Here is a 25209-nt window from a genome sequence, read left to right as displayed (position 1 = left end):
GGTGCAATGAGGGGGACGGAGAGGGGTGCAGTTGGGGGGGTGGGTGCAATGAGGGGGACGGGGAGGGGTGCAGTTGGGGAGGGTGGGTGCAATGAGGAGGATGGGTGCAATGAGGGGGACGGGGAGGGGTGCAATGAGGAGGATGGGTGCAATGAGGGGGACGGGGAGGGGTGCAGAGAGCGGGATGGGGGCACGGGGGGAGGGAGGCAGTGAGGGGGGGAGGTGCCCAGAGTCCGGGGCGGGGCTGCTGGGGCCAGCGGCGGACTCAGGAGGACTGTCCCGGGCCGGGGGCGGAGCGGCCGGGCGGGGCTGCCGGGCCGGACCCGCCCCGCCGCCGACTCCCCGAGGTGGCCGGGCCGGGCCGGGCCGGGCGGCGCCATGGCGGGCTCGGAGCGGAGCCCGCTGCTCACCTACCGCCTGTGCAGCAGCACCTCGGTGGAGGAGCCCGAGCCCGGGCCCGGGCCGGGGGCGGCGCGGGGCTCCCGCAAGCTGCGCACCTTCCTGGGCGTGGTGGTGCCCACCCTGCTCTCCATGTTCAGCGTGGTGCTGTTCCTGCGACTCGGTGAGTCGGGCAGCCTCCCAGGGACCCCCCAGCCCGGCCCCCAGGATCCCCCCCAGTCCAGTCCCCTACTTGGGACCCCCCCGCCTGGGACCCTCACCCTGCCTCCCAGCTGGGATCCCTGAGGACTCCCAGGGGTACCCCAACCCTTGCCCCCAGTGACCCCCCCCAACACCCAAACCTGCATCCAACTTCAGCCCCCCAGTGACCTTCCACCCCCTAACCCAGCCAGCCAACCATGGACCCTCACACCAGATCTCCCTTAGCCTGGCCCCCCAGTAACCAGCCCCCAAACCTGGCACTCCAGTAACCACCCCCTGAAGCTCTTCTATTGCCCTTATCCTCTGGATCCTCTTATACCCTGGGACCTAACTTCTCTCAGTCCCCCTTCCTGCCATGGGTTGTCCTGGGGTGTCTGCGGGGTTACTGGGCATGAGGATGCCAGTATTCTCACACCTGCCCCACAGCCCCTCACGAACTCCTCGGTTCATCTCCACACAGCCCTGAACCTGCTCACCCCACCCAGCTCCTGTAACCCCCACTAAGTTCCCATCCCCTACACCTCGCCACTGTCCTACCGTCCCCCCAACCCCTCCCCCACCGTCCCCAGCAACAGCTTCTCTCCCTAGCCCCTGATAACCTGCCTGGCCCTCAGTCCACATGCCCAAACCTGCTCTGGCAGCACCCCAATATCCCTGGCACCCCATCCAAATCAGCGGCCTGTGTCCAGTGTTCCTGGATCGCAAAAGATCCTGCTTCAAGCCCAGGCCCTGTAAGACTAAGGTGCCTTTTCCCAGAGTTTGAGGAGCGAGTTTTAGCTGCTGGGAAAATAAAGCCCAGAGCCCGCCATGGTACGGGTGTGAGCTGCCCGGCTCTGTGGAGTTCCCCTTGTGCACCCAGTGTGGAAGGTGAATGTTGGGCTCCTGTGGGAGCAAAGCCCCCAGTTGTGTTCATGAACAGTGGGTGGGTGGGCACAGGCAGAACCTGCTGGAGACGGAGCCTGAAATCGCTCCCAAAGCTGGTGGCCTGGGACCTGCTGCCTGCTTGCGGCTGGGCTCCACCTTCCTAGTACAAATACAAACCAGAACTGAGAAAAGACACAGCCCCAGAAACTTGGGTTTGTCCGGGGGGGGGCTGGGGCTGGGCTGAAATGAGCGAGCAGCACCCTTTGGAGACTTTCCAGCTGTCACCGGGGAATGTGGAAGTAAAACTGCTTTTCAGTTGCACTTTCTGGTTCCTGGGTGAAGTTTGAGGCCCAGGGACCGGCTGTGAACGTCTGCTCCCAGCCCTTAATGTTTAACTGAGGGAGTCTGTGTCTTCATGGAAACCCCACCCTGGCGTCTCTGTGCCATTTTCTCTCTGTCTCCCCCTTGGTCTGGTGGATGCACGTAGTTGGCGATCGCGAACCACGATCCTGGGTTGGCATGCGGGATGCCCCTGACAAGGGCAAAGACCCACCGGCCTAGTGCGATCCCCTTTCAGGGAGTATCAGCCTCACATCTGTTGGGACCTAAGGGATGCCCAAGGGTGTTCCACTCCTGCTAGGAGTGGTTCTTGGTCCCTGGCGCTATGGGAGAGCGATCTGGAGTCTGTTCCTTGGTTGGCAGGGTCATCAGCTAACCCCTGAGCCCGTGCAAATTCAGTCGCTGGATTGGGGTGTAAATCCAAGACGTGTGGCTGGATTCTGTCCCCCAGCTCCCCCCCCCCGGAAGACAATGGGAGATGGCATGGGTGTAACCAAGGGCAGAATCAATCCTGCAGCATCTGTTCGGTGGGTGACGCTGCCCCAGCCAGAGGGAGCCCAGTGCGACTCCGGGAGCCCAGGCTGGATTTGCAGGGCTGAGAAAACATCCCTTTGCCTCTCACCTGAGCCAGTCTGCTCCAGATGGATTGAGACACAGTGAGCCTGAACCCACAATGGCTTAAGTACAGACATGCTGCTGGATCCGGCTCCCCCACCCCAGCGAACCCCTCCCCAAATTTGCTTGGCTGAAATCCAGCCTCCTGAATTCCTCACCCCCTTCTGGACCCGTCTTCCTCCAGAGATCCGGGGCTGCTGCCCCACTCCTGGTCCTTCCAAGCTGTGCTGCAAATCATTCCCTTCCGTGCCCTCTCCCTGCTCTGCCAGGCCGGTCGGCCAGCACTGCTGCCCGACTCCTCCTAGCCTCGCTGTCTCCATTCATGCACACCCAGGGCTTCGCTCCACCATGGGGTTTGACAGATTCCCACTGGCAGGAGCCCCAGTGCCAGGCCCCATCCACTTCTGGCGTCTTTATCGCCATGTCAGCTACTAGAGCCTTAGCTAGACTATAGAATCCTGGAATATCAGGGTTGGAAGGGACCTCAGGAGGTCATCTAGTCCAACCTCCTGCTCAAAGCAGGGCCAACCCCAACTACATCATCCCAGCCAGGGCTTTGTCAAGCCTGACCTTAAAAACCTCTACGGAAGGAGATTCCACCACCTCCCTAGGTAACGCACCCCAGTGCTTCACCACCCTCCTAGTGAAATAGTGTTTCCTAATATCCAACCTAGACCTCCCCCACTGCAACATGAGACCATTGCTTCTTGTCCTGTCATCTGCCACCACTGAGAACAGTCTAGATCCATCCTCTTTGGAACCCCCTTTCAGATAGTTGAAAGCAGCTATCAAATCCCCCTTCCTTCTTCTCTTCTGTAGAATAAATAACCCTAGTTCCCTCAGCCTCTCCTCATAAATCATGTGCTCCAGCCCCCTAATAATTTTTGTTATCCTCTGCTGGACTCTTTCCAATTTTTCCACATCCTTCTTGTAGTGTGGGGCCCAGAACTGGACACAGTACTCCACATGAGGCCTCACCAATGCCGAATAGAGGGGAATGATCATGTCCCTCAATTTGCTGGCAATGCCCCTACTTATACAGCCCAAAATGTTGTTAGCCTTAGACTAGGGCTTGATCCTCTGGTAGCCACCTCCATCTAAGGGTGTCTGTACCACAGTTTCTGGGGTGGGTGGGGGTTCATCTATCTAGCTTAGATACTGGAGCAGAGAAGCCATAGCAGCGCGTAGTTTGGTGTGGACTGTACCACGCAGAGCCCTGGGTAACTTCTCACCGAGCTGCCACAGCTTTGGCACTGTTTGTACACCCGCTAGCTGGATTAAAGCCATTTTGGGTACGTCTAACTTGAGCTGCCCCGGGACTGCTGTGTGGGCCCACCCTAGCAAACTCCGGCCTTCCCCAGTGCTGAGTTGTTCTTCTTCCAAAACACTGGGACAGTTTTATCCCCTGTTCTCACCCTGTGCTGAGTCTTGTATTGGTAGGAAAACCCAGGCAGATGCATGAATAATTTCCTGTGACACAATCCTGCTGGCCGGGCAACGTGCAATTCTGTTTACCTCTCTATTACTGTAACTGTGGCCAAGCCAACGCTGAACGGCGAAGGGTTTTACGCTCTGAGTCCTGCTAGATCCACTTCTCTGGGGCTCTCCTTCTCCTTTATTTAGGTTCCTTAATCTGTTGTTTTGTGACTGCCTGTCAAGTGCTTCTCACCAATAATGATTAAAGCCCGACTTGGGAAATTTCTGCCCTGGCTTATGACCAAGGGGAAGCTTGCTGTGGCCGGGGCAGGCCTGAGCCTCCAACTTCTGCAGAACAGAAGCCTTAGAAGCTAGTTTCTAGCCCGTATTGTGGGAAAAGCCATGTGCATGTGACTGGAGTGGGCTCCAGGGTGTGAAATTAGCCAGTTTCACACTGTTGCACTGGGGGAAGCCCTGCAAGTTATGAGAACTGGGTCACGTTCATGCTGCTCCTTGGGGAGCTGTGAGCCCAGCTGCAGAGATGCAGGGGGCTGATTTTGCAGCAGTGGCCTCTCCTTTTGGGACCCCCAGGGCCTGTCTCTGATCTTGCTTGCCCCAGCCGTGTAGCGGAATAGTCCCATTGGCTTCTGTGAGTTGTTCCTGGCTCCTACTGGCATAACTGAGTGGAGGAGGAGCGGGCCCCCAGTGCCAGCTTGTCAGAGGTGCCGAGCACTTCCTGCTCCCTCTGGGCCTGCTTTGATGGGCACCGGTGACGGTCAGGCCGTTGTGTCTGAAGCTGGGCACCCAGAAGGGGAGTCCCTCCCCCACGATTAGATGCTGCATCTTGAAGTTTGATCTTGTGGCTTTGGGGGTGCAGAAGGAACTGGGGAGGAGGGGGAGATGGGGATGGTGCCTCAGCAGGGCGTAGCCCCTGGATGCTGCGGGCCGGCCCACGTGCTTCGCCCCGGCTTTGGCTTCTGGCAAACAGGATTCACGTCTGTTAAATTCGTCAAGCCCTGTGCATCAAAGCCTTAAGCACAAGGGAGGCCAGTGTACTTGGCAGGACCATCTGCCGCCCTGCATCCTGGGATGGCAACACTGGAAGCGCTCACCATCCCGTGTGTCGGTTCCAGGAGGGTGGGAGCCAGCGCCTTCACCATGGGGCTTTGCCACTGTGGAGCTCCTCCGTACGTGCGGGAGCCTGGCCAGGGTAGCCTTCAGGGGGAGGCGCCATGGCCTGCTGCTTCCCCTTTGGGGTGTGTGGGTTTCCTGTCTGGCTTGCTCCCTGGATCTCCCCGGCTGCCTGAGCCCGGCGTGACTTTGGTTTTAGTTCCATCATCTCCCCAGCTTGGGAGAGCCTTTCTAGTGAATTGCAATGGCCTTACATCCTCCATCCCAGTGTTTCCTGTCTATCCAGGCAGCCGGCTGATGCTGCGGTAATGGGCATTAAGGGGGGGCAGCACGCAGGAAAATGAGAGATCTAAGCTGCTGATTGCTCTGCACCGTCTTGCTCTGTTCCTTGGCCATGGAGGGATAAAGTTGTCCTGACTGCCAGGCACCCCCCCATTCCATCACTTCTCAAGCCGGCTCCCTCCCACCCCTCTGCAAGGTCTCCTCTGAGTCCCCGCTGCTGGCGTGCCTGGGGCTCTATGGGCCATTAGAGGGCCAAGTCCCGGCCCTAAGGAGGTCACAGTCTAATTAGCAGGATACCAGAGCATGCTTGGGGAGGGGAGCCCTGCTCCTGGGCGGTGCAGGTTTTGCAGCGTGGCTCGTTTGGCCTGTTCGGTAACCGGTCCATGGCTCCTGATGACTTCCTGGGGGTGGCAAGGATAGAACTCAGCTCCCCCTGCTCCAGAAGCTCTGTCCTCTGCCTCTGGAGCAAAGGGAGAGTCTCTGGGAGCGGCGTGGGGCCTATGACGCCACTCCGGTGTGCAGTTCTGAGTCCATCCAGCAGAGGGCAGTGGTGCTCTCTCTCTCTCACACTGATCATGGCAACAGGTGGCCTGGACATGGCACTTTACAGCCTGTGTTGCGCAAACAGTAACTACACACGCACGCGCACCTGCCCAGAGAACCAGGCCAGTGCACTGCCAGGCCGCCCTGGCTAGGCCAGGCCTCTGCCACAGCTCACATTCCTCTCCCAGGTGTCAGATCTGAAACTGGGGTATTACTCCTGGGAGGAGCATCCTGGCCAGGGCCAGTTTGGGGAGGGGAGCGATCCTGGCCCAGTTTGGGAGGGAGTTATCCCAGATCCCATGGAGAAGACCCGACTGAACAGGTCTCTTCTCTCCATGATGTCTGTGAGTTCTTGCTGACTATTCGTGCAGAAACGACGTGGCCCAGGCAGGCCATCTCCCCTCCCGCCACCCCTTTCCTCTTCTGCTCCTTGGCCCAGGTGCCCAGCGTGGCCGTGGCCTCTCTTCCTGGCTGGAGTCTCCAGGTCCTTTCCTGGGCGGTGGGTGTGATTCGCCTGGATCCCTCGGCAGGCTGGGTTGCCCAGGGCTGTGGGAACAGGGCTGTCAGCAGAGGCTCACCCTGCCTAGCACCTTCCATCTGGGGCCTGCGCAGGCTGCAGGGGTCTCGGGCGCTCGGCGGAGTCCCCGTGATCCCTCAAACTGCCCTGCCCAGGTCCCAATTTTCCAGTGGGTGTTCACAGTCAGCGCTGCTGCATCTATTTCCCCTCTGCACCAGCCTTTGGGGACGACTCCCCGGCAGGAGTCACATAAATGTAGAACATCAGAATGGCCAAGTGGGTCAGCCCAATGGTCTGTCTAGCCCTGTGTCCTGTCCTCCGGCAGAGGCCAGTGCCAGATGCTTCAGAGGGAGTGAACACAACCGGGCAATAATTGACTGATCCATCCCCTGTCGCCCCCTCCCAGCTTCTGGCAATCAGAGGCTAGGGACACTGGAGCATGGAGTTACTTTCCTGCCTATCCTGGCTAACAGCCATTGATGGACCTGTCCTCCAGGAACTTATCTAGTTTTTGTTTTTTTGAACCGTGCTATACTTTTGGCCTTCACAGCATCTACTGGCAGTGAGTTCCACAGGTTGACTGTGTGATGTTTGACGAAATACTTCCTCTTGGTTGTTTGAAACCTGCTGCCTATTAATTTCATTGAGTGACCCCTGGTTCTTGTGTTATGAGATGGAGAAAATATGTCCTTATTTACTAAGAGAGTCTGGGCACAGGCAGCCACAGGCATTGTAAACCTACCGTTCAGAGCTGCACCATCAAAAGCCCTGTCTCACTTGGCGCAGCACCATAGCCATGCTCAGCGGGGCTTCAGCCAAGATCCCCCAGAAGGTGCCCAGAAGTTAGAGCTGTCTCTCTACTCTGGCCTGCCCCTGGGGTGGATTTGTGCTGGGAACGCCCGTCCCGTTTCCACCCGGTGGGTCACGGTGCCTGTCCCTTTTGCCCACTTTCATTGGGGGCTCGTTATACAGGTAGCTTATTGGTGCGTAGTTAAAGCTGACAGGGTGCTGGGTGGGCAGGAGAGGACGTGGCATCACTTGCCCACTTTGTGCCCTTCCCAGTTCTCTGTGGAACAGGGCCACTTCCTGCATCCCCTGGGATGAGCCTGAGTGCGCCGGGTTCTTCGCATGGCAGCGGTTGTCTCTTGCCCTTTGCTCCGTCTGGCACTGCCTGCGAATGCAGCCCAGGGGCACTTGGTGTCTGGCTTTGCCTGGTGCTGTGAGCCGTGGCGCCCTGCCCACATGTGGGACCCAAGGGGACAGTGATCCAAGTCCAGGGAGTCTCACTTTGCTGTTCCACCGGAGCAACTGGCTGTTTCCCTGCAGCGATTCCCTCTTGGTCGGCTGCCCCGCGGTGCCCAGAGGTAGCTGCTACCAGCAGGAGCAGCCGTGGGGCTGCAGGGAGCTGGGTGGGTGTCGTCCTTGCCCAGCGCAGGAAAGCAAAACCTACAAGAGCTGGGTCACGGAGTCCCCAGGCGATGCTCTGGAACTGCTCCCTACGAAGCCAGTCAGGACTCTGGAGAAGTTTCCTTTCTGGGAGCAGCCTGTCTGCAGGACCCACAGCTCACAACTTCCCCCTTCCTGGGTCTGACCTTGGAGCATTCAGCATCCTCTGCCCCTCCATGCGCTTCCCACCGTGAGTTCACCCAGGTGGGGTCCTGGGGAAGCCAGAGGGTCCTGCCCCCCAACTCTGCAGTCATATGTGACTCTCAGCCAGCCAGTAAAACAGAAGGTTTATTAGTCAACAGGAACAGGGTCTAAAACAGAGCTTGTAGGTGCAGAGAACAGGACCCCTCAGCTGGGTCCATTTTGGGGGGCAGTGAGCCAGCCAACCCCATCTGCACTTCATTCCTTGTCCCCAGCCAGCCCCAAACTGAAACTCTCTCCAGCCCCTCCTCCTCTGGGCTTTGTCCCTTTCCTGGGCCAGGAGGGCACCGGATTCCTTTGTTCTCCAATCCTTTAGCTCTCACCTTGCAGGGGGGAAGGCCCAGGCTATCAATGGCCAGGAAACAGGGCGTTGGCCATTCTCTGTGTCCAGACCCCTGCACACACTGCCCTCTAGGGCTCTGCAATGATCATACACCCTTATCCCACCACCTAGATACTTAAGACCTGCACAGGGGCAACTGAGGCACCCCCACACTATTCAGAGGAAACATTAAGAACAGTCCGCCTTCTTCAAAAGTTGTGTCTGGGATGTGTGTGTGGGGGGGAAGGCTGGCACAATGATAGGAGGAGGAGCGGGAGGTGGGGGCAGTGACTGCTCCCTCCCAGCAGCCCCAGATGGAAGCTGCTTCTCTCTCACGCCCCTTAGAGGGCCAGGCACTTAGCAGCCACCGAATGGCCATGGTTGAAGCAGAAAGCCCAGGGGGAGGGGGGAAGGCCAGACGGCTGTGTCCTGGTGGGCAGCTTGGTATGCCAGCCTCCCCCCATCACCCTGAGCTCAGGGAGTACCCAGGGCATTGTTTCTGCAGGAATGGCTGGAGGCTGGATTCCTTCCTGCTCCGGTTCTCCCCCTCCCTGGGGACATGATGCTGGGGTAGATGTACAGGGACTCGCCCTGGTGATTTGCTGGTTCCCCTCCCCGCAGCCCTTCACGGGTGCTGTACCCCCCCCCATGCTGTCTAAAAGCTCTCCCTGCATGTGGGGCTGAGTGTTGCTTTAATTCCCCTGGTACTTCGCTTTAAGCCCCTTGTGCTGCAGCGCATGGGCTCTGATAATTGCTCTTTTCTCTGGAGCAGAGCTGCTGGCGCAGCATGGCCGGGCCGTTCAGCACAGCGGGGACGGGCGCTCAGGCTCCCAGAACCCCCGGCATCAGGTCCCTAGCAGGTCCCCCACTGGTCTCTAGCTGGAAGGCTGTTTCTACAGTGGGGGAGCAAGCCCATGGGGGGCAGGTTCTTGGGGCGGGAGGACAGACCCCTTCCCGCTGGCTTACTCAGGGCTCCTGCTCCATGTCCCTCATCCTTGCCCCGGGGGATGCAGGGAGCAGTTGGCTGAGAGGAGGCGGGAGCTCCGTGCCATGTTCCCCTTACTTCCCCCCTCTGCCGGCAGGGTTTGTGGTGGGCCAGGCTGGCTTGTACGAGGCACTGGGCATGTTCGTGGTGGCCTACGTCATCATCGGCATGACGGTGCTGTCGGTGTGCGCCATCTCCACCAATGGGGCGCTGGACGCCGGCGGAGCCTACTGTATCCTTCCCTGGCACCCCTGCCCTGGCGCTGCCTCTCTCTCGACAGCGCATCCGGTTAGTTCCCCTTGGTCTGGGTCTGTGGGGCAGCAGCCTGGCCTGGCAGAGCTGGTCCCCTGGCACATGCTGTGGGGGCCAACCCCGGGGCTCCGCAGACAGACTGAAATCCCCACAGCCCATGCCCCCTGGCTGGCAGCCATGTGCCCTGGGGAGGGGTCAGGCTGTGCCCGGTTGCCAGCCAGAGGCTTTGCTTCGCTGCACCCACCCCTCTTCCCAGCACGTGCCCTATTCCCAGGTGGGCTGTGGCCTCAGGTGGCCCCATGGTGCTGTGGGGAGGGGAAATCCTCGCCTGCGTTAACTGGAAGTGCCTTAGAAAGGGGAAGCTGAGGGCACTGGGCTCCCGCCCTGCTCACCGCAGCCACTGGGAGCTGATCCAGGTCGCTAGGAACGTGCCATGCCCAGAGCAGCTGCTGTGCCAGGCACAGGGACACTGCATCGCACGCACACACCCTGTGCCATGGGCCGGCTCCTGCCGTGGAATCAGGGCATGTCAGGCTGGTGACAGCGCCTGGCTCTGCGTGGCCAGCATCTCCCTGGGCTCCCACAGGCCCGGGGGGTGGGCAGGAGCTGCTGAAGCTGGGTTCCCCCCGAGCCCTTGGTGTTCCTTGACCCCAGTGCAGACATGATCAGCCGTGCGCTCGGCCCCGAGTTTGGGGGCAGCATTGGGATCATGTTCTTCCTGGCCAACGTCTGCGGCAGCGCCCTGTACATCCTGGGGCTGGTGGAGGCCATCATTGACATCTTCGGGGTCCCTCTAGGTAAGTGGGGTCCTCCTTCCCTCCCCACCAACAGCCCAGCTCGGCTGTCCGCCTGCCCCAGGATGGGCCCGTCTGACCCTGGCTCCAGCCCCCTGGTTGTGCCGGTGCCCAGGGTGGGCGGGCTGGAGGCAGCGCTCCACCGCCATAGCTGAGGTAGGGGCATCACCTGGGGTTCGTGGGCCTGCAGAGCTACTCCTTGGTAAGGGGGCTACAGTTCCCCACTCCCAGGTAGGAATGCCCCCCCAACCCGGGTTACCTACCTGTGCCCGGGCAGTGATGGCCCTCTTGAAGGGGGGCGAAGGTGACACCCACCCTGGCATGCCCAGGGCTAAGGCTGCCCCCACTGCCCCACCCCGCTGTCCCACCCCCCCAGCTTGGCCTCTCCAGTGTGGAGCAGATGCCTAATGCATAAGGCTGTGGGGCCCATAGGGGAGAGAGCAGTGACCCAGGAGAAGGGAATGGGTAGGGGGTGCACATGGGGGTATAGGGACACCCATGCAGCCCCCAAGCCAGCAGCCACCACCCTTGGGGAGTGTGATTGGACCCTGGGGCAGAGCCCCTCACTTTCTGGGAATGGTCTTGCCCCACCCAGCATGGCAGGGCCTGGCCCTCGGGGCTCTGTGTAGGGAGTGTGGGGGGGCTCAGTCTGGTGCCCAGGTGGGCACAGTGCAAAGCTGGCATTGATTGGCTCCCCCATTGGCAGCCCCAGCACAGGCCTGCGCTCCCGTCCCAAGGCAGGGGATGTGTGGGGAGCTGCCCCCAAGCCATGCCCACTCTGGGCCCCTTAACTCGCCCCATATCCTGGCAGGTCATACCATGGGCAGCAGCTTCCAGGTCCTGCCCCGCAGCTACTGGTATGAGCTGCTCTACGGCACGGCCCTGCTGCTGATCTGCCTGCTGGTCTGCCTGGTGGGTGCCTCCATCTATGCCAAGGCCACCTTCCTCATCTTCCTCATCGTCATGCTGGTGCTGGTCACCGTCTTCGTCAGCTTCTTCGCCGTGGGCCCCACCGTGGTGCCGCTGCTGCTGCCGCAGGGCAACGGCTCGCTCGCCGTCAATGGCTCCTTCACCGGCTTCCGGCTTGCCACCCTGCGGGGCAACCTGGCAGGTGGGCACCATCTGGCTCTGCCCTCAGCCTGGCAACCCCTCACCTGGCCTGCCCGACCCGGCCACCCAACGCCCGACGCTGCCCGGCAACCCCTCACCCGGCCTGCCCGACCCGACCACCCCTCACCCAGCAACCCCTCACCCAGCCTGCCCACCACCCACCTGACCCTGCCTGGCAACCTTCAACCCTGCCCGGCAACTTCCCACCCCACTCGGGCCCTGGCCCTGCCCCCAGTTGACCTCCAGGCCCCCCACCTAACCCTGCCCCCAGCTTCCCCCCAGCCCCCTGGCACACCTTATCCCGTCCAGCTCTGCCTGTCCTGCCCAGCAGAGCCTGGCACTTCGCTGGGACTCACCTTGGGAGTTACAGTCCCCCCAGCCCTTAAAGGCCCAGCCCATGAGCCTTCTTCAAGCTTTACTGCCAGAATGGCCGTGCCCACAATCTGCCCTTGCCCGGTGCCACTAGAGGCAGATGGTAGGGGCTGTTCCCTGGCTTTGCCCCAGCTGTCAGTGGAGCCTCACACCCTGCCAGCGTGGCTGTGCTGGGGAGCTCCCTGGCAGCGCGGCAGCTGCCCCCAGGGCTGTGCCCGAGTGGCGCTGCCCTGCGCCCAGCAGGCTCCCATGCCAGTTTCGCTCGGCAGAGACCTGTCCGCCGGGCTGAACTCGGCCCCGCCCTTGCCCAACGCTCTCAGCCCGGCCCAAGGCAGTGTTCGGGGTGGGGGGGCCAGGGTGGGGGATGGAGCCGGTGCCCGCGCTCCAGCCTGCGTTGGGGGCTTGGTGCTGGGGCTGCTGGGCTTTCCTCACGTCTCCCCTCTGCCCCGGCAGCCGCCTACAGCGTGGACTACACCACGGGGCGTCTGATGAGCTTCAGCACCGTCTTTGCCGTCATGTTCAACGGCTGCACCGGCATCATGGCCGGCTCCAACATGTCTGGTGAGGAGGGGGCAGGGCGGGCGGGCGAGGGGAAAGGCCAGAGGGGCCGGGGGACATGGGGCAGGGCTGACGGTGTCCCCTCGCTTTCCCCACAGGGGATCTGAAACGCCCCAGCTACTCCATCCCCAGAGGCACCATCACCGCCGTGCTCTTCACCTACGTCATCTACAACCTGCTGGCCGTCACGCTCTGCTGCACCTGCGACAGGTACGTGCCCCCGGCCTGCGCCAGCCCCCGCCGGGGCACAGACTCGGGCCCTCTGTCGAGAGGTGAGAGGGCTGCAGTGCCGTGGGGGGCTGCCTGAAGCCCAGCTCCCTGGAAGCAGCGGGGGGCAGGGGGGAGCCCAGCTATCAGGGCGGAGTGGAGCCTGAGCCCGGGGAAGGTCGAGCTGACGGGCTGCAGGCTGGCTTGGGCCAGGGGATTGCTGAGCGATCCACCTGCAGAAGAGCCGCGTTGATTTGGGGCTGGCAGGCACCCAGGCATGGGCGGGCTGGGAGGCTCTGGGAATGGTGTCACCCAGAGCCATTGGGGGCCTGCTCCTCCCAGCGGTGGGCTTGCAGCTCTCAAGGACTGGGTGCCAGGGCCCCACCACAAGCTCATGCCATGCCGCTGTGCCAGTGGCACCACACTCAGTAACACCTGCTTGGTCCAGCTCCGCTCCCCGTCCTGGAGCTGGGGCCCTGCAGGGTTGCTGGGCAGTGCCCGCCTTGCTGTGCCGGCACCGGGGGCTGCCCGGAGCACACCCCAGGCTCAGCTGTTAATTTTCCATTCTGGAAAGTGGTGCCATAAATCGGGCCGGTGGCAGGCGGCTGGCAGGAATCGGGAGAGTTATAGCTGTCAGCAGCTAATATCTTAATGCACAGCCATTGCTCAGAGTGACAGGGGACAGGCCAGTGTGGCACTGTCACTCAGGAAAGGGTAATGGGCTTCGCTCGCCTCCCCTCCCCCCCCAACTAATTAGTGAGACAGGCCTAGGGCATGGCCCCCACCCCTGCCTCCAACCCCTGGATAGTGCGGGGCTGGGGGTGGAGTGTCACTGGCTGAGTGATGTTGGGGCACCTAGTGCCTTGGGAGCAGGCAGTGGGCACGGCACGGCAGAGCTTGGGCAGTGCCAGGGGCTGCGCGGAGGGACAGCTCCACCAATGAGTGGCCTCGTGCCTGCTGGATGGCATTGGCGGAGGGGGGGTCTCCGGCTCCAGTCCTCCCCCCCAGAGCCCTCTGGTTCCCGTAGGGGGGACCCCCACTCCCCTCCCCAGCCTCCCGCTTGGTGGATAGCTCCAGCCTGCTCGCTGCTCAGAGCTGGGCCCAGCGGGCCAGCACTGCAGGGGCTGGCCTGACCAGACTTTGTCAGGAGTGAGCACATGATAGGGAACTGGAAACCTGGGGGCTGTGATTTTCCTCCGGCGCCCGCCCCCCCCTCTGTTGCCACAGACAAGGCTCTGCCTCAGTTTCCCCCTCTAGTCACTAGAAATAATAGGTCTGACTCAGCCCTGCTGTAAGTCCCATGGCTCCCCAGAAGGGGGCTGCCCCCTGTTGGAGACCATTCCCCTTGGGGTGGGATAGCTGGGAGCCTTGCCCTGGCAGCCTAGCTCCGCCGAGCCCTGGGCTGGCATGGGATGGGGGTGGACTCCCGTAAGGACTTCTGGGGTTGGCTTGGAGCCTACAGTTGCGGGTTGTCCCCCCCTCATCCCCCCACCATACAGGGGAGATGGGCTGGCATAAGGCAGGGGAGGGTGAGGTTTCACACTTGGCCCTGACAGCCTTGAGAACAAGCCTGCAGGAACTGCTATTTAGGTAGGACCTACACAAAAACAATCCTCTTCTCATTTAGGGTGGCCTCACCCACCATTCTTTCTACAGCTCCTCCCACATCCTGCACGTTTGGGGCCTGCCTGGTGGGGGCACCTCCCCAACGCCCCCTGCTGGCAGGCACCACACCCCCTCCATTTGCACCGGCAGTGCTACTTGGCAGGTTAGGGGCAGCAGCTTGCTCTGGGGAGGAGGACATCGGGCAGTGCGTGAAGACTCGGGGCAAACCCAGCCCCAAGGGAGAGGTCCTGGGGGGCTCCTCTCCCTCTGGAGAAGGCAGGACTTTGATTGCCAAGGGTTGGTGCAAATGCCCTGTATAATGGAACTGGGGCTGTCCAGCCTGGTGGGTGAGGTGCTAGGCGACCCCCTCCCCGCCTTGCAGGTCAAGCCAGCCCTTGAAATGCAACTGGGGGGCAGCCAGCCAGAGCAGTGGGGCTGGGCTGGGATTCCCCAGCGGGTGTGTTGCAAGCCGGGGTGGGGGAAACTTGTCCTGGGCCCCCACACTGGACCATCCTCTCTGCTGCCACTCTGAGCAAGGTGATCAGTTTCCAGATAATTAGGTATTAATTGCCAGATACACTGAGGTTTCAGATCTGGGCTAATTTATCTCCCACCTGCTCTCAGACTCTTGTTAAAATCCAATTAAAGGCTGGGCCATTTGTATCCTTGTAAAGCCTCCGCAAACGGCTCCTTCCCCGCTGAATTTTGGCCAGTTGGCTGCTGTGGGGCTTTATGGGCCGCTGTCTTGTAAACCCCGGGTAGGTGGCTTCCAGCTGATGGATGGCTCCTGTGGCTTCCAACCCACAATGAAATGCTCATGGCCAGGCAGCTCTGGCTGCCGAGTGGCTCTGAGAACCCACCCTTCGTGCCAGCAGCGGGAATCTGCCAAGAGGCTGTGTCTGCTGGCTGCGGCGGGGCCCGTGGCCCAGGATGTTCCAGCAGTAGTGCTACCCTGCGGGCATCCAGAGGGCAAACGGGCCATAACTAGGCACTGCAGGGCCCCAGAGCTGATGCCCCAGCCCGGATACTGCCTCAGAAAAGATATTCCCTTCGCACGCAAGCTGGCCTGGCCATACTCCCCCAGGGGAGGGGTTCCCAGGGCCTCCGAGAGAGTAGCCCTGAAATCCACACGTCTAGGAGTGGACACAGAGGCCTGGCGGAGCCAGGTCTCTCCCACTCTGGTTTTCTGACTCTGCAAGTGATGGGTGAGTTACCTGGACGTCCCTTCCCACTGCGATTTCCCTGGGAGTATTAGAGACTCCAGCCACCAGTGTGATGCAAATCACAGGGCGCCCGCCTCAGCCAGGCACGGCACACGTGGTGTCTTGCTTCATCCAGCCCCCACACAGCTCTGACCCGCAGCCCCCTGCTAGCCCAGCCCTGGGGTCACTCCGTCCAGCTGCATCTCTCAGGGGTACACCCTGATGTGCAGAAAGTAAAATCTCCAGGTTCCCTTGCCCGTGTCTCTCTCCCATAGCAGAGCCTGGCTCTGGCAGAGCGTTTGGGCAGCATCTTGGGGAGCCTGGAGCTGGGCCCAGCAGGCTGCCCCACCGGCAGGGCTGTGTGTTGGAACCACTGATCTGCCTGCCGGTGGCTGTGCTTTGCGCGCGGGGATGGGCGTGAGATGCCATGCTGGGGAGGCCGCTTCGCGTGGCCCAGGCTCCTCGCCCTGCTGCCTTTACAAAACAAACCCTGGGCTGGAAACGCCACCTGGTGCCAGTCTGACCCCAGGCTCCCCATCCCTGTGTCCCTGACCGTGGCCCTGATGCCAGGCTGGGTTTGTCGGTGTCTTTTGTGCACCCCATCATTGCTCCGGGACATGACCTGGCCAGTGACGTGCCCCAACAGAGCTGGTCGTACTGCAGTGCTGGCAAGGGGGGAAGGGGGGGTGTTTTAGGTCCTCCTGGAAATCAGCTGCCTCGGGGCTGCATGGTTTGATTAACCCAGCGCGAGCCATCTGCCAGCCTGGCCGTAACTGCTTTGCTATCGATCGGCCCTGGCCCGACCTGCTGCTTCCTGGGAGACTGATGGTAGCAATTGGCTCTGCTGGGCCCTGGCGCAGTAATGGGCTGGGAGAACAATTACCAGTGAGCCGGCTGGGGCCCCCGCTGAAGGAATCATGCTCTGCAAGGGCTGCAGTGTTCAGGGGCTCGGTCAGGGCACCCCCATGCCCGCTCCCTCGGCCCGTCAGGGAACTCCCCTGCTCTGACCCCCAGCGCTCCTGTGCCTGTCCCCAAGGCCTGTCAGGGCCCCCGCCCTGCTCCTGCTCCTGCCCCCACCCCCCTTGGCCTGTCGGGGACCCTTCTGCACCTGCCCCCTTGCCTGTCACGGACAACCCCTTGCCTGCCTCTCGGCCCATCAGGAACCCCCTCCATGTGCCCAAACCTGGCCCTTTGGGGAGCCCCCCCTCGTGCCCATCTCCTTGTCCCCTTGGGGACCCTCCATGCTTCTGCACCCACCTGCATGGTGCTCATGATGGCACCCACACTAACAAACAATAAACACAGTGCTTGTGAGAGACCCTGCACTAATAAACCGCGTGGGTGGTGGAGCAGCAAGGTGTGTCTGTCCTGCAGCCAGAGCTTTCCGGTTCCCCTCTCTGGGGGGGTGGCTGCGCCTGGCACCGCGGGGGAGATGGGGCAGATTTCCCCTTCAGCTCTGCTCATGGCTCTGGTCCAAGAAGTGTGGGCAGAGTGCGGGCACCAGGCAGCTGGGCAGTGCCTTGCAGGGAAGGGGGGTGTAGCGAGGTCAGGCTGGAGCTGGGTGGGGAGGCCAGTGCCAGGTCACGCTATGTCTGCCCAGGGCTGCTGGCACTGCACTGATGGCTGCTCTTAGCATCATTGCTTCTCCAACGAGCTCCACGGCCAACTTGCCCCTGGGTCCTCCTGGCGTCTGCTTTTCCTGTTTCCCTGGGCCAGCCCTGCCAGGCACACGGCGCCCCCTACAGTGGACATCCAGCCCCTACACTTGCTCCCCCACTCCCATGGCCTCTGTCCTCATCTTGCCCATTGGGCAGGGCAGCTGGTGCGGGGGAGGGGGTTGGCTCCAGGACCTGGGGCTGTGGTGCTGCTAAGGGGGCCCAAGGACAAAGGCAGAGTTGGTATGAGGGTTCAGGGGAGATCTCTTCCCCACCAACTCCCTGAGATGTCCTGGCCAGAGGGGGGCACAGACCAGCTGTTGGAGCCACTCTTCACCTGCCTGTGCACGGCCCGGTGTGGGGTGGGTGGGTTAATTGCTTATTGTGACCCGGGCATTGTGTGCAGGGCATGTCGGTGTGTGCTGGCATGTATACGGGTGTGCACGTGGCAAAGTGTGCAAGGGGGGCTGGTTGGCCTGCGGCATGCACGTGGGGGTGCCGGTGGGGGTGGCGTGTGCCCCTGTGCTCTCGCCGAGGTGCCCCGGCTCACCCCTCTTGCCCCGTCGACAGGACCCTGCTCCAGAAGGACTACGGCTTCCTGCGGGACATCAACATCTGGCCCCCCTTTGTCATCATTGGCATCTACTCGTCCACCCTCTCGGCCTCTATGAGCAACCTGATAGGGGCCTCCCGCATCCTCTACGCCCTGGCCAAGGATGACATCTTTGGTGAGTGCTTCCCCTCCTGAGCCCCTGGGTCAGTGAGGATCCCCCCCAACCCCTCAGAGCAACGGGGGGGCCGGCCCCAGGGCATACCCCTCCCCCAACCCCCTAGATAAGTGGGGATCTCCCCACAACTCCACAGAATGACAGGGGGCGGGCCCTGGAAATATCCCTCCCCCAGCCCCCTAGATCAGCGGGGATCCCGCTGAGAACGACAGGGGGCTGGCCCTTTGGGATACTTATCCCCCCAGGTTAACAGGAGCACTGAAGCCATCCCATTCTCCGAGGCAGCGCCCAGGCCAGTGCTGTATGGGGCTGATTTGGCTGCAGTCTCAGTGGGGTGGGGCAGCCCTGGACATTGCAGCCTCTGTGCCCCAGAGCTGTACCCGCTCTGGGGGCAGGGGGAACCCCCCACCCAGCCCACTGCCAGCACAGTCCATGGGAGAAGGAAGGGGCGTTCCAGGTCAGCCCCGCCCCACAAAGGCAGCCGGGAGAGCCACCAATGTGGGTGGTTTTTATGCTGTGGACCTGTCCCCAGAGGCAGGGACTGAGGCCCACACAAGGGGCACTGAGCCGTCCCCCTGCTACCCTGCCTGGGCTTTCCCTGGGGGAACAGGTCTGAACCCCCCTCGCCATCCGCTGTGCAGCCATCCCGTGGGCCTGGGCCAGATACAGCGTCACTAAGGTGTGGCCGGGGAGAGAACTTGGAGCCTCTTCGGGGGAGTCTCCACAAGCTGGGAACTGTATGGGGCCTCTGACATGTGGGTGAGCAGTTCTGATTCCATCCAGCAGAGGGCAGTGGGAAAACACCTACCCACACACGGAGGTGGCTTAGATTCTAGCTTCCAGTCCTGTGTGAGCAGGGGAGGGCCGTACTGGGTTTCTTGGCCCCCTCCATCTGCTCCGCCCCCGGTCCATACAGTGCCCTGTCACTCAGGGCAGTGGGCAGGGCACAAGCACTGGGTAGGGTCTGGTGGTCTATTCAGGGAAGGCTCTTTCCCTGGCTGGCTGTCCCTCCTTGGTCCAACCCCACCCTCGCTGCTGGGAGGGTGCCACTCTCAAACCCCCTGGGTCTGCCCTGTGGTGCCCTTGGCCTGGGGCCCTGCACCAGCCATGCCAGCCCCCCTGCTCCAAGGGCACCCCCTTGGCCATCTGCTGGGGGAGCAGTTCTTCTCACGCAGTGGGCACAGAGCCACCCAAATCCCTCGGCTCCTGACCACCCTAACCCCACCCCAAATGAGCTCTTCCCCACCCCCAAAATGGACTGTCCCTAGTGGTGGTGGGGATCCCAGTGCCTTGCCCTTCAGCCCCGCTCCAGTCATACGGACCCTTGCAGCTGCTCTCCCTGGCTCCCCCTGCCCCCCCCCACGCTCGCTGACAGTCCCTCTGGCTCCAAGTGCAGGTGTCCGCATGTCCTTTCAAGTCCCCTGACTCCTTGGCAGCCTTCCCCGGCAGGTTTGCCTACAGCGCTGGAGTGGGGCTCTGGGGCACGTGCCCACCTTTGGTCAGCCAGCCCGTTGCTTGTGCTTGGCTGGCTTCTTGGCCAGTCCCGGGGAGCCCCGGGCTGGCATGGCCATGCCCGTGCAGCGTTCTGAAGACATGAAGTACAGACCTGTGGGGGGCACCAGTGACTCAGGAGTCCAGGCTGCAGCAGCGCCAGGCTCTGCCAGGAAAGAGCATGGGCACTTGGATTGCATTAGCTCCTCGGCCCACTTGGACTTCTCCAGCCAATGAATAAATATCCCTTGGTGCTCCCTGCCCCCACCACCGCCTTCCAATGGCAGCGCCCCGGTGGCACTCAAAGACCCCAGCCTTGCAGGGTGGGATAGGGGACGGCTCAGTGATTAGCGTGGGGGGGTGGGAGACAGAACTCCAAGGTGCCTTTGGTGCCTCAGTTTCCCCATGTGCAGTATTGGGACACCTCTGCCCCACCCTGGAGACGCTCAGATGCAGAGCATGGAGTTACCCCATGTCATCGCTGAGGGCCTGCACTACAGAGCACTCCCGAGATGCCCTGGAGAGCCATGCCGAGCCCTCTCCCCTGGGAGAGACTGTAGCTGTGCTTGGGGGGGATGCTCAGGCCTATGTGTCCATAGAGTTCCATCCCAGGAGAGGGGCTAGTGACTCCCTGGGGGGTGGGACCCCCATGTGCTGACTGGGAGCCCCCCACTCAAACCGTAGGTGAGTGGGTTGCTGATGTGGTTCCTTCGATCCAATTGGCTCCCGTCGGGCCGTTGATTCTCAAGCGATGCCCCTTTCCCGCCATGCAGAGCAGCACCCTTCTGCCCCGGGCTGCGTTCTCCTTGGCCCAGCGGATGGTGGGCAGGAGCCCAGGGCTCAGCATGGCCCAGGGGCAGAGCACAGCCCCAGTGCCTGCCCGTCTCTGATCCCCTGTGCATCTGTGAAAGTGGGTACCTCTGTTTCTCTGTCAACAGCTGGCGCCATTCCCTGAGCCAGTGCCCAGCAGTGGGGATGTCTGGGAGAGGCCCGGCTTGGTTGGCACTGACCCGAGCTTTGCAGCCCAAAGGGGGGTGGAGGGGCTGGCTCATGGGGAGCTGGCTCTGCCAGGCGCCGTGACGGTAACCAGAGAGAGCGGGTCCATTAGGTGCCCTGCGGCAGATTTTGTTGGGCTGGGGTTGGAGCCAGGATTCCCAAGGACATTTGTGACAATCACTAAACCCCCTGGAATGGACTAAACCAGGCAGCTCTGAAAGCCTCTCTGGCGGGTAGTTTATGTTCTCGCTGCCATTGGCGGCATGAAATATTGCACTCTCGGCTCGCTAATGCATGCAGCCACTTACCCATTTGCATAGCGGCTCAGCACTGGGTGGGGGCTGGGGTGTCTCTCCCGGGCTAGTTCAGGGGAGGGGGCGCGGTGGCAGTTTGCACCCCAGGCCGGAGTGAAGGGCATGTGTTTCGGGTCGTTCCCCTCCTGGCAAGGCACCTGCGACACTCCGGTCTGTAGGTGGTTTTCCTGTGTGCTAAGGCATGTCTCTGCTCCACTGCCCCCGGCTGGGCGGCTCTCTGCTCCTGGGTAATGCGCATCAGCCACCCGGTAACTATCACCAGCTGAACGTGCCGTGAGCCCAGGCCACGCTCCCGCTTGCCAGGGACGGGGGTTGGTGCGCGTGTGGCCTGCAGCTGAATGGCCGTTGGCTTGGAGCTCCTCAGAGCTCCCCAGCTACGCTGGCAGGGCCAGCTCCCAGGGCCCACAGGCACGTTACTGATTCAATATTCCCCTCTGAATGGGTGCTGCCCCAGGGGATGCTGTGCTGTCCCCTCTGTCAGTGCTGACTCCCAAAGCTCCAGCATGATGCCAGGGGGCGCCGTGCTGCAGGGAGCGGCAGGGCTCATTAGGGGGCGCTCTCCCCTCTGAGTCAGTGCTGACCCCAATGCTCTAGGGGGTGCTGGGCTGCAGGGAGTGGGGCTCGGTAGGGGACGCCATGCCGCAGGGAGTGGAGAGGAGGGATCAGGAGGGGGCGCCGTGTTGCAGGGTGTGGAGGGGGGGCTCAGTAGGGGGCGCGGTGCTGCAGGGTGTGGAGAGGGGGGCTCAGTAGGGGGCGCTTTCCCCTCTCAGTCAGTGCTGACTCCAAAGCCCCAGTGGCGTAGGGGTACCATGGTGCTGGCTCTGAGTTAATGCCCATTGGAGGTGCTGCTCCTGTGTTGACTCCTGCCACTCTGGGGCACTGTACCCTGCTTGCTGGCACAGGACTCCCCACTTTCTGCCCCCCCCCGGTCATACTGTGGCTGGTCTCCCACCCCCCCCAGGGGCTGGGCAGCTCTGGCGGGCTGGGTCTTGGTGAAGGGCCATTGATGAGCAGAGTGGCCACCGAGGCCAGTGCTGTTGCAGCCCCTGGTGCGAGCAGCCCCTAGAGCCAGCCTGCGGGGACCTGTCTTGGCAGGCGCTCCCAGGCTGGTTTGTGAAACAGGGCCAGAGTAGGGCTGTGGGGCGGGGGCAGTTCCTGGGCCTCGCTGCCGCGTTCCCCATATTGCCTGGGGAAGCAAGCCAGCTTTCGGCAGGGCCCCGATCCGCTGGCTGGGGGTGGGGCCATGCCAGTCTGCGCTGTGTATTTCAGACCTCGCGGCTGGCATGGACTGAACCTTGTTCCTGTGTTGGCCCTGATCTTCTCCCCCAGGGACGCTGGGACCCGCTGGTTCTGCCGCTGGGTGTGTGATGGGCCGGAGCGGGGAGGGGCAATGCCTGTGGCGAGGGGCACGCAGGCGAGGGCTGGACAGGCTGCGATTGCTGGCTTTGCTGGCCTAGTGTCCCGGCTGGGGCCTCTGCAGCCCTTCCCTAACCGGTACTGATCCTTGCCCCGCTCCTGGCACTGTCTCTGCTCCCATTTGAAATCCTCTCTCACACAGAGCGTCTGGTTCCTTTCCCCCTGCAGGCAGAGCTCTGGCACCAGCAAAGAAAACCTCCCGTGGTGGGAACCCTTGGGTGGCCGTGATCCTCTCCTGGGTGGTGGTGCAGGTGAGTTGGCTGCGCTCTTCACCTGGCACCTCATCGCAGAGGAGCTCAAAGCTAGACCCAAGCAGCAGTCAAATATGCATCCACCTCTGGGGTGGAGAGCAGCAGCCGTAGTGCTGCACGTCCATGGTGGGTGGGGACACAGGCCCAGACCCATAGAAGGGCCATGGGATCTCAGCAGTGAACTTGGCACAAGGCGTGTATTTAAAGGGTCTGGCTGGCCTTGTTGTTAAGGCTCTGGGCTGGGATGCAGGAGGTCTGGGATCTTGCCACAGACTCCCTGTGGGACCTTGGAGACTGTGCCTCAGTTTCCCGCCTGTGAAACGGGGAGGTCAGTGCTTGGTGCGAGCGCACAACGCTGCCCTGCTGAGCTGCTGCAGTGAGGGGCTGAGACACCAGGGCCTGGGCAGTCCAGAAGGGGGAGTCACCTGGATCTGTGGGCCAACCGGGCCTTGGGGCTCCCTCCTGGCTGACCAGTATCCCCAGCACAGAGACCCCTCTGCGGCCGGGGTGGTCCCGGACCCACTCTTAACCCTTTCACTGCTGCGTGCCAGCGGCCACTCTATGCAGCATTGGCACCTGGTAACACCCCTTGGCTGGGCTGCTTCCACTTCTGCCCTTCGGGGTGAGTCTGGCCCTTGGCTTGGCTCCCTGTGGGGCACTTGGGGACTCATTTTCAAAGGAGTCTGCCCCCCACTGAAGTCAACAGGAACTGGGAGGGGGCACTTGGCCCCTTTGGCAGCCAGGTAGGCACCATGTGGGCCCTGTTCTCAAGTCCCAGCATGTCACAGGCATAAGGTTGTACGTAGGGGTGTCTCTAGGGGTGCTGTTCAGCAGCAGCCGGGGTCCCAGGGTTTCACTCTCCAGTTCTGTGTGCAGCTGTGAACTCTCCCCCCGAGACCTCCCAGGGGAAGGAAACAATCGCTCTAATTCCATGTGCAAAGGGGTCCCCGTGCGGATTGGGGGTGGGGGCGGTGTCGTTGTGCCGCCACATGGATCATTGTGTTGCGCCTGGAACCTGCCATCAGCCAAGCTGCAGGAGTGGGGAGGCAGCGCCGGCTTCACGTCTCAAGAGCAAGCTCGTCTCCACTCCGCCAAATTGGACAAATATATGTAATGCTAAAAAATTGCCCCATTAGCCGGCAGGGAACATGGACACACGCATGCATGAGATGTCGCACTGGCCTCTGCCAGCTCAGCCCTGATTGCAGGGGGCTGCGATAACAATCCATTTCTGGGGCCTGGGCTCCCAGCGCCCACCTGCAGAGAGCAGGCATGTGACGGGGTGTCGGGGGGAGCCCAGTGCCAGCTCCATGCCAGTACAGGAGAACCAGGGCAATGGACAGCAGGGACTCACAGAGCCGCAAACCCAGAGGTGCCTAACTCTTATTGAAGCCAATGGGAGTTAGAAGCCTAAATACCTTTGAGGATCTGGCCCTTTGTACCTTCAGGGTCCCCCAGCCACTGGCCACGTGGACAGCTTGTCCGGAGCTCTGGGACCACACCTGGTTGGCATGAAGAGAAGCAGATTGCTGCCAACGTCCAGCTAGAGCTGCAGCCTGTTGAGACTCCAGGTCCCAGCCCCCTGTGCCGCACAAACACAGAACCGAGAGACGGCCCCTGCCCCGGGGAGCTGACCGTGTCGGTGTAAGACGAGGGGCAGCTGGTGGAGACCAGAAGATGCCAGCGGGCCACACGCTTGCCACTGGCCTGAGTGCAGCAGCCATCTGGGCCCAGTGCTGAATGGCAGGGCAGCGCCAGCCGGTGCGAGAGAGGGACCCGTCGCCTGGCCAGCTCCAGTTGGCAGCTGCTCCTGAGAGGAGTTTTTCTTTCTCTGGAGTCAATTGAATCATAAGCCCCGTGGTGTGCTGGTGGAATCGCTCTCCCCTGCCATTAGCTAATGGCCGCGTCTCGCCAAGGGGCCAGGCCTGGCCCCGGGAAAGGGGAGAGCGCCCACCCGCGCTGGTGCCGGCCAGTCAGCGGGGAGCTGAAAATTGCCTCAAGGGGCTGGTGCTGGGCTGGCTCCTGCCATGGAGAGGGACCTGGCTGCCTGGCATCTGCCCCAGCTGGGTTGCCCTGGGGTGCTCGGGCCCAGAGGCAATGGGGGTCTCTCCAGCCTCCGAGGCACTCTGGTGACTCTCGTGTGAGCTCCAGACTGCAGATCCAAAATGGCGGGCGGCTGCCTTGGCTGATGGGCACAGCGTGCCCCATGGCACTGACGCATGGCAGGGGGTGAGGGCCTCACGGCTGTTGAGAGAAATGCCAACCCCCTGCCTGAGCTGGCGCCTTGGCGCTGACACCGGAATCATGGGAGCTAGGCCTGGACAGGCCCCAGGCAGACCCATCCCCACCAGCTTCGGGGCCCAAGGTGGGGGAGACCCTGATAGGCTCCAGCAAGAGGGTTCCCAGGCCAGGAGCTGAACCCCAGATTCCCGCCAGCAGAGGGTGATGTGAGCTCAGAGCCCAGCCCCAGCAGCAGAGCTGGGGGTGGAGGGAGCCCAGATCCAGACGAGCCGGAGCTGCGGGGCAGAAGTGAGGGGCAGCAGCAGAGCTGGGGGAGCCCAGGGCTGGGGTGCCAGGGGGCTGTGGGTCAGAACTGAGGGGCCCGGGCCGAGCTGGGGGGTGGGTGGGGAGCCCAGGCTAGGCTAGCAGGGGGGCTGCCGGTCGGGAGTGAGGGGCACGGGCAGAGCTGTGTGGGAGGGTCAGGGCTGGAGTGGCAGGGCCAGGGCACCGTACCAGCCGTAGGGAGTCACCCCATGTCCTAGCAGCTAATGGCCCTTGGCAGCCTGCCTGAGACAGCCATTTCCAGGCCTACTCCCAGCCCTCTGCAGGTTCCCATTCCACCCCCCATCTGCCCCTCCCAGCCCCCCCCAAACAGCACTAGTTGAGGGCTCCCTGATAGCAGCCTCTCCCTGCACCCCCTGCTACCTTCCCCCCACCCCACGCCTGGCCCCCCTGCCCTGCTGGCTCTGGGGTTCGCTACCTTTCAGCTCAGATCCT

The 25209-nt window shown here is 62.2% G+C and overlaps 1 protein-coding gene across 1 annotated transcript in view; it reads left to right on the top strand.

Annotated features, from left to right (window-relative positions):
* The first annotated feature begins 326 nt into the window (after positions 1-326).
* SLC12A9 (solute carrier family 12 member 9) overlaps positions 327-25209 on the top strand; it is a 46559-nt gene continuing 21676 nt past the window's right edge. Inside the window, exons 1-8 of the mRNA XM_038417592.2 lie at positions 327-562; positions 9359-9493; positions 10173-10310; positions 11119-11418; positions 12243-12350; positions 12446-12557; positions 17587-17744; positions 22130-22212. Coding sequence (XP_038273520.1) covers positions 379-562; positions 9359-9493; positions 10173-10310; positions 11119-11418; positions 12243-12350; positions 12446-12557; positions 17587-17744; positions 22130-22212 — 1218 coding nt within the window. The 5' untranslated portion in view covers positions 327-378. The remainder of the gene's footprint in view (positions 563-9358; positions 9494-10172; positions 10311-11118; positions 11419-12242; positions 12351-12445; positions 12558-17586; positions 17745-22129; positions 22213-25209) is intronic.

The sequence above is a fragment of the Dermochelys coriacea genome, chromosome 9 (genome assembly GCF_009764565.3).
Source record: "Dermochelys coriacea isolate rDerCor1 chromosome 9, rDerCor1.pri.v4, whole genome shotgun sequence".
NCBI lineage: Eukaryota > Metazoa > Chordata > Testudines > Dermochelyidae > Dermochelys > Dermochelys coriacea.
The sequence above is the reverse complement of the archived record's forward strand: the minus strand, read 5'-3'. Positions and strand labels throughout refer to the sequence as shown.